Source organism: Centroberyx affinis, unplaced genomic scaffold, assembly GCF_046629955.1.
Source record: "Centroberyx affinis isolate AG114_WGS23_722 - 3 ecotype Tasmania unplaced genomic scaffold, CSIRO-AGI_Caff_v1 ptg005081l_1, whole genome shotgun sequence".
Taxonomy (NCBI): Eukaryota; Metazoa; Chordata; class Actinopteri; order Beryciformes; family Berycidae; genus Centroberyx; species Centroberyx affinis.
Genome location: NW_027282514.1, coordinates 310,001 through 323,024, shown reverse-complemented (window position 1 = coordinate 323,024; position 13,024 = coordinate 310,001). Strand labels below are relative to the sequence as shown.

Sequence of the window (13,024 nt, the reverse complement as noted above, 5' to 3'; positions counted from 1 at the left end):
TGGCCCTAAACAGGAGGAGGGAGTCAGTCAGACAGCCAATGCCAAGCCTGCTCCCCGCCATGGTGACGCACACAAACAGCCAATGACAGGACAGAGAGATAATGTCACCGTCATGACAACTGGTCGCAACCTGGCGGAACAGGCCAATCAGGGGGGAGATGAACTCGTCCAGTCATCGGTGGTGCCTTGGCCCCTCCCCCCTACGAAGATACACACTGACTCAGAACACACCAAGACAGACGCTGACACACACATCAACAAGATACATGTTGTTGTTGACACAGAAACCACCAAAATACGCACAGATTCACGCGATGATACACATGATACACACAATGTGGACACACACGCTGCAAAGAGCGTCAGTCCGCATAAGTCTGACACACACACAGAAAAACACACTACCAAAATGTCCGACCTTCACACTCAGGCACACACACCTGAGCCCAAACCTCTCACCAAGGACCAGCGGCTCCAAGAGGAGGAGAGGATCTTATTGGCTAAAATCCGGCTGTTGACAGGTGACACATTGCCTCTTCCCGGCCCTCGTGGCAAAAAACTCCTCATCCCCGACCTCCATGACATCGACTCTGACGCCACAGAGCCCAAGAGCCAATCAGAAATCAGCACTGATCCCAGGACCGCAGCCTTTTGGAAGACTGCTGATCAGGGTCAGCGATCGATTGCCTCCTGTTTCTCTGCCCTGGAGGAAATATCATTGGCCGATGCAGAAGAAGAGCCAGTGGCCAATGAGCTGGGTGAGGCCAGCGTTGTGCAGGAGGAGGAGGGGCTAAAGCAGGAAGTAAAGGAGCAAGCGTAAGTCAGCAGGGGCCGTCAAACCCGTGCTGCTCTAGACAATGCCATGCCACTCCAGCCTTGTATTTATGCGTGTGTGTGTTCTTGTACATGTGTGTGTGTGTGTGTATCTTTGTGAGTGCACGGCCTGTGTTTAGTTTTAGTATATCCCGGTGCAACATCACTTGAATTGTTGCTATAGTAGAAGAAGTTTCTCACTCAGTTCTATCCAAAAAACAATCAACACAACATAGACAACAGTTTGCTGCATCTGCTTGGTTCTTTGTCGATAAAGTATTGGCCACCAGCGTAGAGGCTTAATTGTTTGTGTAACTGCGCTACCATGGTGCAGATTTCTCTCTCACTCTCTGGAATGTTGTCAATAAAGCTGTTTGTTTCCCGTCCTACTCTCTAACATCGAGTCGGTGCTTCCGTCTGCTCTGTTATCCCGGTCCTGTCAAGACTTGCAAGCCGCTCAGTCGTCCAGCAAGCTTGCATGTCTGTGGTGTGCTCACTCACTCGGCTGCTGCTCACTTTGACGAATCAGTAATGATGACGCTGATACTAAGCTGCTTGGATGAGCCATTTTTTTCCCCCAAAATGAAGTCTGTCATTCTGTTGCTCACCTGTCTCGTCTATTTTTTATGTCTTCTCTCCTCCCAGGCTAACTGTCCAACCGACCGACCTTCCTGATGGAGGAGGGAAGAAAGGAAAGAAGCCATCTGAACTTGCTCAGAGCTCAGAGAAAGTAATCTCTGCCATACACACCAGTGACGCACATGTTGACACACACACCTCCAGCCCTTCAGCAGACAACCGAAAGCGAGCTCTTCCCAGCAGCCCCGAGTCCAATGGAAAACCGGCAGTAAAGGCTCCAGACAGTAGCGTCACTCCTCCCCAACGCAGAGAGAGGAAGACTCCTCCACCTCCGCTTCCTGTGTCGCCAGAGGAAGTGACCTCTGACCTGAAGACCCCGGATCCTGAAGCAAAGGTCAGACAGGCTAATGGGAAGGAGGACACAGCGGAGGTACATGTGCAGCATATCGATCACTGCAGAAAATGGAAAGCTGTCAAGTGATTTTATCTTGTTTCCAGACCTATCAAGCTTATTTCATTATATTTTAAGTCAAATTATCTCACTGCAGTGGCAGATAATCTTGCTGGTTTCAATAAATGTCACTTGATTCATGCCAATATGACTTATTTCAAGAAATCATCATAAAACAATGAAGAAAATCTTGAAATAAGAAACATTCTTCAAGACAATTCCACTTTTACCAAGTAAAGGTCCAGAAACAAGTTACATTATCTCGAAAAAAAAAAAGTCTAATTTGTTGAAACGGTAAAATTATCTGCCAGTGCAGTGAGATGATTTCACAAAAGAAAATCCTAAAATGAGCTTGATAAACCGAGATACAAGAGAAAATAAGAAGTTTGTCAGTTTTTGCAGTGATGTGCACCTAAACTGTGACGTGCCTCTAAAAACAGACACATGCACACGCACACACACGCACATACGCCAAAACTGAACTCAATTCCCTTGTCTATCTCCCCCTCCTCCAGGGCCTGGTGAGCTCCAGCCAGTCGCTGCTCCAGTGGTGTCAGGACATCACACAGGGTCACCAGGGGGTAAAGGTCACCAACTTCAGCACTTCCTGGAGAAACGGCCTGGCCTTCTGTGCCATCCTGCATCACTTCCATCCAGACAAGATGTACGGCACACAAGCAGCTCAAACTGTTTCATGATAAGCTTTCTGTCTCTTTGTTTGCTCCCACTAGTTCTGTGACTGTTTGATATTTTACTTTTAGATGTATCCAACTTTTAACAATGTTTGTGGTGCTGAATGCCTGAACTGTGAATGTAAAATGATGTAAACCTGATACAACTATGCCCTGACTGTATTCTGCCTCTCTTTCTGTCTCCTATTAGAAACTTTGACCAGTTGGACTCTCATGACATCAAACTCAACAACAAGAAGGTAAGGATGAGGCTCAAGTTTGCCGACTGAGTCAGCAGCTCTTTGCAGCATTTTGGTGCAGTCTATTTTTCTACTCATTGAAAATGGTTCTGAGAGGCCCTGAATTTATAGGCTAGATATGCAATGACATTTTTGATGCCATTTTTATGGGCTCTGCTGGTGATGTTGTTTCTGATACAGATATGATCTTTTGAAGAGAGTTGTGAATCCATTAATCTTCGTAGTGTTTTCTGACTGAGACAGTAGGGAGGCTGAAACAGACATAAACAGGATAGTGGATCCTGTTGGCATTCAGTCCTCGTCATCAGGGTGTATATCAGACCTGGTTCAAATACTATTTGCAGATAATTCTTAGTGTTTGTTTTCATCTGCATGGAGTACCAGTTGGATGGGTTTTACTTCATCAAGGCAGTTCAGATGTCAGGTACTTTGGCTGTATATTGACGTTAAAATACTACAATATCCTGTGATTGTCTAAACTTTCTAGCACTCAGTGTACTGTACTTTGTAGGCCAAATCGAACCATAAAAAGTACTATTTGACCCAGATCTGGTACATTCAGTTTGGTTTCTGTAGAGTTGTTACTCTGTCTTCAGTCATAAGTGTTGTTGATGTTGTCATCATTGTGACCTCCACTTGTTGTTGATGATGTTTTTCCATGTGACCCCATCAGGCATTTGACGGCTTCGAGGCGCTGGGCATCTCCCGTCTGTTAGAGCCGTCTGACATGGTGCTTCTGTCCGTCCCCGACCGGCTCATCGTCATGACCTACCTCAGCCAGATCCGCTCACACTTCACCAATCAGGAGCTGAGCGTGCTGCAGATAGAGCACAACAGCAGCCAGTCCAGCTACGGCCTCGCCCTCGCTGGCCCCAGCCCGACTGATGTGGATGCCGCTGCTTTCTGCATGGCCAGGCTGCAGGAGGGAGGGGGAGTAAGTCTAGAGGAAGGAGGAAGCAGCACGCTGGTCGTCCCGCCTCCCAGGACCAAACGAGTGGCTAAAGGTATCAGCCTCACTTCTGACTTTTTAATATCCTATTTATTTTACTTAGTCCTCACCAGTGTTGGGAATAACACGTTACAAAGTAACGCATTACTGTAATTACACTACTTTTGGCAGTAACTAGTAATGTAACGAATTACTTTTTCAAATTAATAACACAATTACAATTACTGAAATTTAAATGGGCTTGTTACTCGTTACTGGATCATCCGGTTTATGATCATCCGACTTTACGTGGCGCAAGTGAATCAAAAGACTACCAACCTCCCTGGTGACTTTATTTCTCAAAAGCGACTAGCAACAAATCTGGAGACTTTTTCTGACCATGGGAAGCAATGTTAATGTGTTGAATCCCAAAGCATTTGCCAATAAATTGGTACGGCTGATGCCGGTTTTCTCTACTTGCTTGTCTAATCCAGAAAGTCTGATGATCACAGCGCTTCCCACAGCAGGGGCCATAGGATAGGGTCCACTTGTAATTGTTACCGGTGTACACCGAAACTGGCCCGAGTGAGCGGAGTCAACACTTATATTAAAACGGGCTACTCCGCGGCGTGCATAACAAGTGCAGCATTATATATTGATATGCAAATGTAATGTAATGTAGTAAATGTAGTGTAATAAGAGAATTGAAGCAGACATTTAAAAGTAACGCAAAAGTTACTTTCCCTAGTAACTAATTACTTTTATTATGCAGTAATTGGTAAAGTAATTAAATTACTTTTTGAGAGAAGTAACTAGTAACTGTAACTAATTACAAATTTTCAGTAACTTGCCCAACACTGGTCCTCACCCATGTCAACCATTCTTTTAGCACTGATTTTCCTCATCTGTCTAGGAGGGTGATTTTAAAACTGAATTCTGATTGTTGTTCTCATCTATTTTTAGTGGAGGAGTCAATAACCCCAGTCGCACCACCAAGGGCGAGTGCCAGGGCAGCCAAACTGGGGCTGGCTCAGGTGACACTTTCTCTCTCTTTCTATAATACTCTAATTGACTGGCATGCTTCAACTGCAATGCCACATAATTTTCCAAAATAACATTTAAAAAACACAGATGCACTGAGGCAAAAGTTTTTGAATTATTCTTTTGCCTAAAGGAAAAGCTGTCATGTACCCTTATCATATTTATTTTATTTCTGTGTTAGCTTTATGATAGTTATGTGAATGTTTCATGTGCGTCCTGTCCAGGCTGAAGAAGCAAAGACTGACTCTACAGCAGAAAACACTAATAATACAGGTGGGTGCCTACAGAGCAAGCCCTACAGAGATGTACTTATGCCACTGGAGGAATCAACTGAGACATTAAAAATTCCCAAATTCTCAAAAATAAATTAAGCTGGTTTAGGCATGTATTGAGCCATCGTGAACACAATTATAGTAGTTATTAGAAGTAACTCTCTCCCTTTCACTCGCTCTCTTTCTTTCTGTTTTTGTTGTGTGTGTGTGTGTGTGTGTGTGTGCAGAATCACAGAGTGCAGCAGACACCCAGCTCCCCAAACAAGAAGAGGAGACCATGGTCAGTTGTGCTTCCTCCACTTTGCTATTCCTCTTCCTCTACTTCTTTTCTACATCTTCCTACTATATCTATCTCTGTCTCTCTCTCTCTCTCTCTCTCTCTCTCTCTGATCATATTGTGTTAGTCTGACTGTGTAAAACATTAGCAAAATCTCCAAGTACACTGTAAAAAATGTCCACTTTAACAAGTCGTTAAGTCTCATATTCAGTCTTAAACTCAACTCTGCAATTACAGGTCAATGTTTGCTGTTCCCTGGTTTCACGCATTAAAAATCTGATTTCAATACTATATTAAATAACTTGAGGGAGATGTGTAGGTGAAGGGGAGATGGCAGGTTAAAGCAGGATTTTACAGCTTTGAGACAAGTGAGATTGTACAAAAGGGGTAAAATTCAATATTGGGAACCAGGCGTACTCAGTACTTTGTACACTCTGCATTCACAACTTGTATTTTTCTTTCCTTCCGACCTCTCTCTAATCCTTTGACCTTCTACTTGTACTTGTCTCCTTGTTTCCCTTTCTTCCTCTCTCTACTCTCCCTACTCCGCCTTTACCTTCTTCTACGCTACCACTCCCTCTTCCCTTGTATCTCCCTCTTTTTCTCTGTTTTTATGGGTGTTTGTCATTGTCTTGTGTATGTTCATGTGTGTGTGTGTGTGTGTGTGTGTGTGTGTGTGTGTGTGGGCTTGTGGTCAGTGTCTGCAGGACACCAGTCAGTACGTGGTGAGTGAGCTGGCAGCGCTGGAGACGGAGCAGAAACACATCGACAGCAGAGCCGCCGTGGTGGAGAGACGACTGCGACGCCTCATGGAGACAGGTGAGACACACACACACACACACACCACAGCCACATCTGACAAAAACATAGAGAACAGGGAATGGGATATTAGTGAGGGAGACTAGACTAAACTAAAAGTGAATTTAATTGAATTGAATTGAACTGAATTGAATTGAATTACACTTTTATGGCTTGGCCTTTGTCATTATCCTGGGAACTCAAAACCAAATGTGCAGCTTTTTTCCACCTGGACTTTGCTGTTTGTTTTGTTAATGGGTTGCCAGACACGGGAGGCTATTGTGGCGTTATTGTGATGCATTTCCTGTTTGTACAGGAAGTGACCGTGACACAGAGGAGAGACTGATTCAGGAGTGGTTCACTCTGGTCAACAAGAAGAACGCTCTGATACGCAGACAGGACAACCTGGAACTACTGTAAGACCACACACACAAAACAGAAAACACACACACAGATGTACACTATATACACATTTGAATATATGGACTTCCTGTATTTACACTGAAGCACGCATACAGTCAACACACAGCCTGACTCTTGACTGTTTGTGTCTATAGGCAAGAGGAGCAGGATCTGGAGAGGAGATTTGAGCTGCTGAACAGAGAACTGCGGGTCATGATGGCTATAGAAGGTTAGTAACACACTAACTATCCAACCAGCTGCCTATCCTATCTTGGATTTTACTATCCTTGGTTTCCTCGTTGCTTATTTACACGTTAGAACTGTCATCTATACATATTGTACCGTTCTTTTATAATGTAAAGCGCCGTTGTTTTTTCCTGCAGACTGGCAGAAGTCGTCTACGCAGCAGCAGAGGGAGCAACTGCTCCTCCAGGAGCTGGTGTCTTTGGTCAACCAACGGGACGAGATCATCAGAGACATCGACGCCAAGGAGAGAGGGTGTGTGTGTGTGTGTGTGTGTGTGTGTGTGTAAGAGAGATGGTTATGTTTAATATATCAGTGATTATGGCCATTAGACATTAGGCAGTTCAAGTGCCTTGTTTTAATCAGGATTTTGCAGTTATGCCGTAATTGATATTGATTGATATTAATATTAGTGTGGATACCCAAGAGATTCCTTTGCATGCAGTACATACTAATGTGTGTGTGTGTGTGTGTGTGTGTGTGCGTGTGTGTGTGCAGGGCGCTGGAGGAAGACGAGCGTTTGGAGCGGGGTCTGGAGATGAGGAGGAGAAAGTACAGCAACAAAGACAAATGTGTCCTACAGTGAGAGAGAGGAGACACACACACAGCTTTTCGCTGTTTTTCTGTGATCGTGCCTTTATTTTCCTAGAGAACCTCTGATCAGAATCCAAGTACCGATTCCCTGTGGCTCGGCGCCAACTGGACATCATGATATTAAAAACTTCACACAGTTCCTCTCTGTTTGTAACCTTGCTGTCAACATACCAACCTCCCTGTTGGTCATGCGCTGTAAACTGTTAAAAAGTGTTTCCTTTAAAAGTAATTTCTATTAATGGAAGAGTTTTATTGTTTTCAATCTGTCTTAACTTTTAGATTTTGTTCTGCTACTTTTATTTATTTCAGTGATGTGCCAGATTCTTGTATATCAAGTGTGCATGTGTTGTTTTGTGTGTGTGTATATAACCTTCTGTGAGTTTGTTCAGTATTTGACTACTGACTTTTATTTTGAAAAGACAGGTTCTTCTTGGGCTTGTCAGGATCTGTGAGATAACAACTGAATCCTAAGACTTCCTTGTAACTTTTTCTTGAAATCTCTCATAGACATCATAAGTGAGACTGGAGAAAAGTTAAGAGGGAAATAGTTTACAATTACTTACAATGTGAACACAGCCGAGAAATTAGTTTTCTGAATTAAATTCATCCAAGGTTTGGGTAACTACTTTGTGACAGTATTGAAGCCAATTTGCAAGCTCTAACTTAAAGACTTAAAAGAGATATAAACAATCAAACAAAATGTTCTTTGATTTCTCTCATGTTTATGAGATATATTTAGGAATTTTGTGCACCAGGTCACCACATTAAATACTGTATAATTTGAAATGAATGTGTTATGTTGCATTTGCATTAGTTGTACAAAATGTCCTTTGCAACCAACAAATCAGTGTTTCCCCTGCCATTGAATAGTTCTGATGGGCACCGTGCATATAGGAGCAAAAAATCTGCTTAAAAGAATTTCATTTGTATTGGTTTGAGTGGAGAGTTTTAATGTCATATGGTCTTACATTGCTGTTTCAGTGACATTTCCACCCTGAAAATAAAAAAAAATCCTGGGGTAAACACTGTTGGGGAGTGCCAAGAAATCTGAGACTGAGAGAATGGCATGAAACAGAAGTCATGAGCTGGACTCAAACCCACACTGTCATGAGTACAGGGTATACATGCTTTCAACCCTCTGAGACCTCAGGACGACCCCCACCACCCCATTTTGATAATGAAAACATTTATTGAAAGCATTTCTGCTTAATAGTACAATATTATGATATTTGGTTGTATTTGTATTCACTTTTGCTACAGTAAGTGTTTAAAGTGCTCTTCATATTGAGGGTTCATACACCTCATGCACACAGTGGCTGCTCAAGGTGCTTTCCAGCTTAAAGCATTTATTTTAAGTTAGACTATGAGTGCCTTCAATCACATCAGCTACCAAATAATATATACTGTATATCGTTGTGATGTTCATGCCTGTTTGATTCACAGAAGTGAAACTGTTTCCTCGTGCCTGTGTTGTTTGACTACTGTATGCATGCTGTCTGAGGTGTGTTGATAAAGTGGTACGCCGCTCTACATCATATCACATATATCTGATGTTGCTGTTTATATTTATAAAGTGAAGATGATGATGAATGATGTTGATGATAAGTATGATGAAGATAATTAAATGTTGGTCGTTGCTTACATTTGCCATCAGTGGATTCTTTATCTTTTTGCTAAACTGCAGTATATTACTTTGTTCTATTTTACAATAATCAAGTCTAATATATTCTATTTTATCTAATAATTCTGGAATTTGACTCCAGGTGTCTTCCATTCCTCTGTCTTGTGAGACTGGAAATTACTCCACACAACAATGTACTATATCACTCATTTCTGTATTCAGAATGACCAGTAGGAGTGTGTGTGTGTGTGTGTGTGTGTGTGTGTGTGTGTGTGTGTGTGTGTGTGTGTGTGTGTGTGTTTGTGTGTGTGTCGTATGACTTAAGTCACTTTCAGGGACACAAACCAGACTTAAGACCAGTTGATTGGGGATGGCTTGTGCAATTGGGGACAAAAGCTGTGTCCCCAATTGGTAAAAAGTTGATTTTTGGGTCAGTGGTTAAGGTTAGGGTTAGGTTAAGGTTAGGGTAAGGGTTAGGTTTAGGCAAGTAGTGGTTATGGTTATGGTTAGGGTAAGTCTCCAGGAAATGAATGTAAGTCTATGTAAATACCCCAAAAGTGACATAAGTAAGACTGTGTGGTGTGTGTGTGTGTGTGTGTGCACGCATGTGTGTGTCCTCCTAGTAGAGTATTAGAGCTAATCAGCTTGCCTACCTAGCCCAGATCTCCACCTCAGTGGGACCTGCTAATCTGAACTGATAGAGTGAACTGAGCCGATCCAGACCATGATAAACCTGTTCTAGCTGTAGCTGTAGCCAGGCTGATTCCACCGCTCAACATCCTGAAGTTCTGATTCCAAACATTCTATTCCATCATGTTGGAACCAGAATACGCCCTTATAAGGCAGGCGGAACACGCCCATATAAGGTGCTGGGTGTGTGTGCTGAGCTGCCTGCTGCTCGCCTGTCTGTATGTTGGCAGTTTGTACGTCTGGAGAAGCAGCTTACCCAGGTACACAACACAGCAGCTGTCCTATGGTGGTGCTGGTCAGACTGGCCTACTAAACTGGTGTGTGTGTGTGTGCATGTGTGTGTGTGTGTGTGTGTGTGTGTGTGTGTGTGTGTGTAGGGATCACCCCAGCGTGATAAAGCGTCGCTGTGTCAGTGTGCTGCTGGTCTCTGCTCTGTCACCGGCTGTGGTGAAGGCATGGACACACTGGGCTGATGTCAGGGTGAGTACACACACACACACACACACACACACACACACACACACACACACACACAGTCTTACTTATGTCACTTTTGGGGTATTTACATAGACTTACATTCATTTCCTGGAGATTTACCCTAACCATAACCATAACCACTACTTGCCTAAACATAACCCTTACCTTAACCTTAACCACTGATCCAAAAATCTGCTTTTTACCAATTGGGGACACGGCTTTTGTCCCCAGTTGCACAAGCCGTCCCCAATCAACTGGTCTTAAGTCTGGTGTGTGTCCCTGAAAGTGACTTAAGTCATACCCACACACACACACACACACACACACACACACACACACTCAGTGTGTAGAGCATAAAACATCTGAGCCTAGTTCGACCACTGTCAGGGTCAAACTATGTGCACTCATACTGGCATTTTGGATAAAAGCACGCCCATTATCCATAACTGTCATCCATCTGGTGCACCTGGTAGATTAGATCAGCTACTCTTTGACCCAGGTCTGTGGGTATCCCTCTACAGGGAGGTCAAAGGTCAGGGTCAGCGACTGAACAGCAGGAGCTGGAGTGTCTTCCTCAAGGACTCTTAGGCAGAGTGACTGCCTGCCAACACAGGGGATTGAACCTGGTTCCTTCAAGGGCAATCTCCTTACTCCCAATGCCAGATGCATAAGGTCTTCTGTGAGGTTAAGGTTAGGGTTATGCTTAGGCTTTATAATCAATTTAAAGTAAAAGTTATGAGTCTAGCTTTGCACCTTGGTCAGAAAGCTGCAACCTTCTCCCCTCCAGGTCAGTGCGTCTGTGTGGGAGCTGATGGGAGTTCGTCTGCAAGGTTTGGTTCCTGCTGCCACACTGCCACTACTGCTAACCATGGTGAGTCATGGATTTCATTAAAACTGCACCATTTAGTGTGGTAAGGCAAAAGCACTTATTTAATAATCAGTTGCAAACACAAGGAACGTTGTGTTTGTAAATCTTAACACATCAGCCAAAAAAAAACAAAAAACCTTTTGAAGTAAAGTGAACCTACAGTAAAACACGTTGTAAAAGCGGTGATAGGGCAGGACCACCACAGCCAAACAGTGCTGCTCGGATCCAGTTTTCCTCTGAGAACGTTTTATTTATGCTGCACTAAGGCTGTTTTGACATTTCAGAGGCTCAAATTCCCTTCCTAAAGCGACATAGGGAGCAGCTTTACTACCTCCATTAAAATGATGCATTTTTTCAGTGACCTCCCATGTGGACCCAGGAGGATCCCTAAACCACACACTGACACACTTAACAAATACACAATTCTAACCTTTCATCTATCCAGGGAGGGGTGCGATCTTTTATTGCTGAACAGTTGAGCAGTTGAGGTTTAAGTGTCTGTAGTGAACCTTGACAGCAGTAGTTGAGGGAGCAGGGACTAAAAACAAGAAGATTAGAATTCTAACTAGACTGCAGATTTCCATTGGATGTTGTAAGTGAGTGGCTTTTATTCTACACATCTCAGGTTTTTTATCTTGGTCCTCTGGTTCACTCTGCCATGGACAACCCCAAAGGCTTCATGGGGGAACTACAGTCGGCAGTGGGTGAGTTCAACTTTATGTGTGTGTGTGTGTGGGTGTGTGCATGAGAGAGAGAGAGAGAGAGAGAGAGAGAGAGAGAGAGAGCCTATATGTTTCTGAACGTGTGTGTGCTTTGACAATTATGTGTTGTGGTGGAATGAACTGGAGTTTGCGAGATGCATGCGATTCTACATGTGTGTAAGTAATCATATAGTCTTTCTTTGCTGTGTCCTTTGTTTCCCCAGATGTGGAGTCGTGGAGGCTGTGTGTGGGAGATGCAGTGTGGCTGAGGAACCAGGTGGTGGCGCCGGTCACAGAGGAGCTGGTGTTCAGAGGGGCCATGCTGCCCATGCTGCTGCCCTGCACTGGACCCACCGCTGCCATCTTCGTCGCACCGCTGTTCTTCGGCGTCGGTATGGCAACCGGGTTTCAGATTCTCAGGCTGAAAACACATCAGTGTCATAGAAGTTAGAATCAGCATCAGATTTAGGCCAGGCCTTTATTCATTCATTTAGTGTTTATTTGAAGAGGGACAGATACATAGACATAGAACATTTAAAAAATTAAAAACATTTATAGCAGAAAGCTAATTTGCAATGTTTGGCCCTAGATGGGCTTTTATTTACCAGTACAGAATGAAAAAATGAATGAATTAATCTTCACTGCCCATGAATTTATCTGATGCATTCAATCCAACTTTGACACTGTCCTCCTAGCTCATTTCCACCACATCATAGAGCAACGCCGCCTCCAAAAGGACAGTATGAGCATCATCCTCCTGGTGGCAGGTCAGTCGGCCTGCTCAGCTCTCCTCATATAAACCAAACTGTCATGATGCAAAGTTGATGAATTTCGATTTCACTTAGAAAAGCTGGAAAAACCTGCAATACACCAAAAGATGGAGAATCATAGTAAACAACACATGAACCAAAGACATCCATCTCTCAAACAGTAGCTTTGAAATATAGTATCAAGGATGTAGTGGATGTTAAACCTAACTTAAACCTGTTGGTACAGTTAGACTGGATCCATACTGATTCTGTATAGGAAGATCATTTGTGTGAAGCCTTTGAGTTCTGCTTTGTCTTGCTCTGTTGCAGGGATACAGTTCCTGTACACAACTGTGTTTGGTGCCTACACTGCTTTCATATTCATGAGAACTGGTGAGGGAGAGACTGAGTGAGTGTGTGGTGGACATTTCTGCATGTTTACCAACCAGAATATAGAAATTCATGGATGGTCTTTTAACTTTGTACAGCTAAATAAGGATAATGGAGATCCTGGTGGGAGGCACTGAGGCTCAGAGAAATCACTTCGCTGTCCATTTAGGCTCTCTATCTCTTAAGGCCAAAAGTCATG

At 43.5% G+C, this 13,024-nt stretch overlaps 2 protein-coding genes across 7 annotated transcripts in view; both read left to right on the top strand.

Moving 5' to 3' along the window:
• Positions 1-8,957, top strand: part of ehbp1l1b (EH domain binding protein 1-like 1b) — a 32,051-nt gene extending 23,094 nt beyond the window's left edge. For 4 of the 6 annotated variants that reach the window (XM_071545981.1, XM_071545982.1, XM_071545975.1 and 1 more), the window contains 12 exons: positions 1,459-1,822; positions 2,359-2,507; positions 2,726-2,774; positions 3,448-3,778; positions 4,666-4,736; positions 4,968-5,016; positions 5,243-5,295; positions 5,991-6,111; positions 6,407-6,506; positions 6,648-6,721; positions 6,876-6,990; positions 7,234-8,957. In XM_071545981.1, coding sequence (XP_071402082.1) covers positions 1,459-1,822; positions 2,359-2,507; positions 2,726-2,774; positions 3,448-3,778; positions 4,666-4,736; positions 4,968-5,016; positions 5,243-5,295; positions 5,991-6,111; positions 6,407-6,506; positions 6,648-6,721; positions 6,876-6,990; positions 7,234-7,321 — 1,564 coding nt within the window. In that variant the 3' untranslated portion in view covers positions 7,322-8,957. The remainder of the gene's footprint in view (positions 1-1,458; positions 1,823-2,358; positions 2,508-2,725; positions 2,775-3,447; positions 3,779-4,665; positions 4,737-4,967; positions 5,017-5,242; positions 5,296-5,990; positions 6,112-6,406; positions 6,507-6,647; positions 6,722-6,875; positions 6,991-7,233) is intronic. The other 2 variants (XM_071545979.1, XM_071545976.1) reach the window with 2 other exon arrangements.
• An 806-nt stretch (positions 8,958-9,763) lies between these two features.
• LOC139666679 (CAAX prenyl protease 2-like) overlaps positions 9,764-13,024 on the top strand; it is a 4,741-nt gene continuing 1,480 nt past the window's right edge. The window contains exons 1-7 of the mRNA XM_071545986.1: positions 9,764-9,900; positions 10,018-10,114; positions 10,884-10,988; positions 11,611-11,689; positions 11,911-12,078; positions 12,382-12,453; positions 12,766-12,828. Coding sequence (XP_071402087.1) covers positions 9,764-9,900; positions 10,018-10,114; positions 10,884-10,988; positions 11,611-11,689; positions 11,911-12,078; positions 12,382-12,453; positions 12,766-12,828 — 721 coding nt within the window. The remainder of the gene's footprint in view (positions 9,901-10,017; positions 10,115-10,883; positions 10,989-11,610; positions 11,690-11,910; positions 12,079-12,381; positions 12,454-12,765; positions 12,829-13,024) is intronic.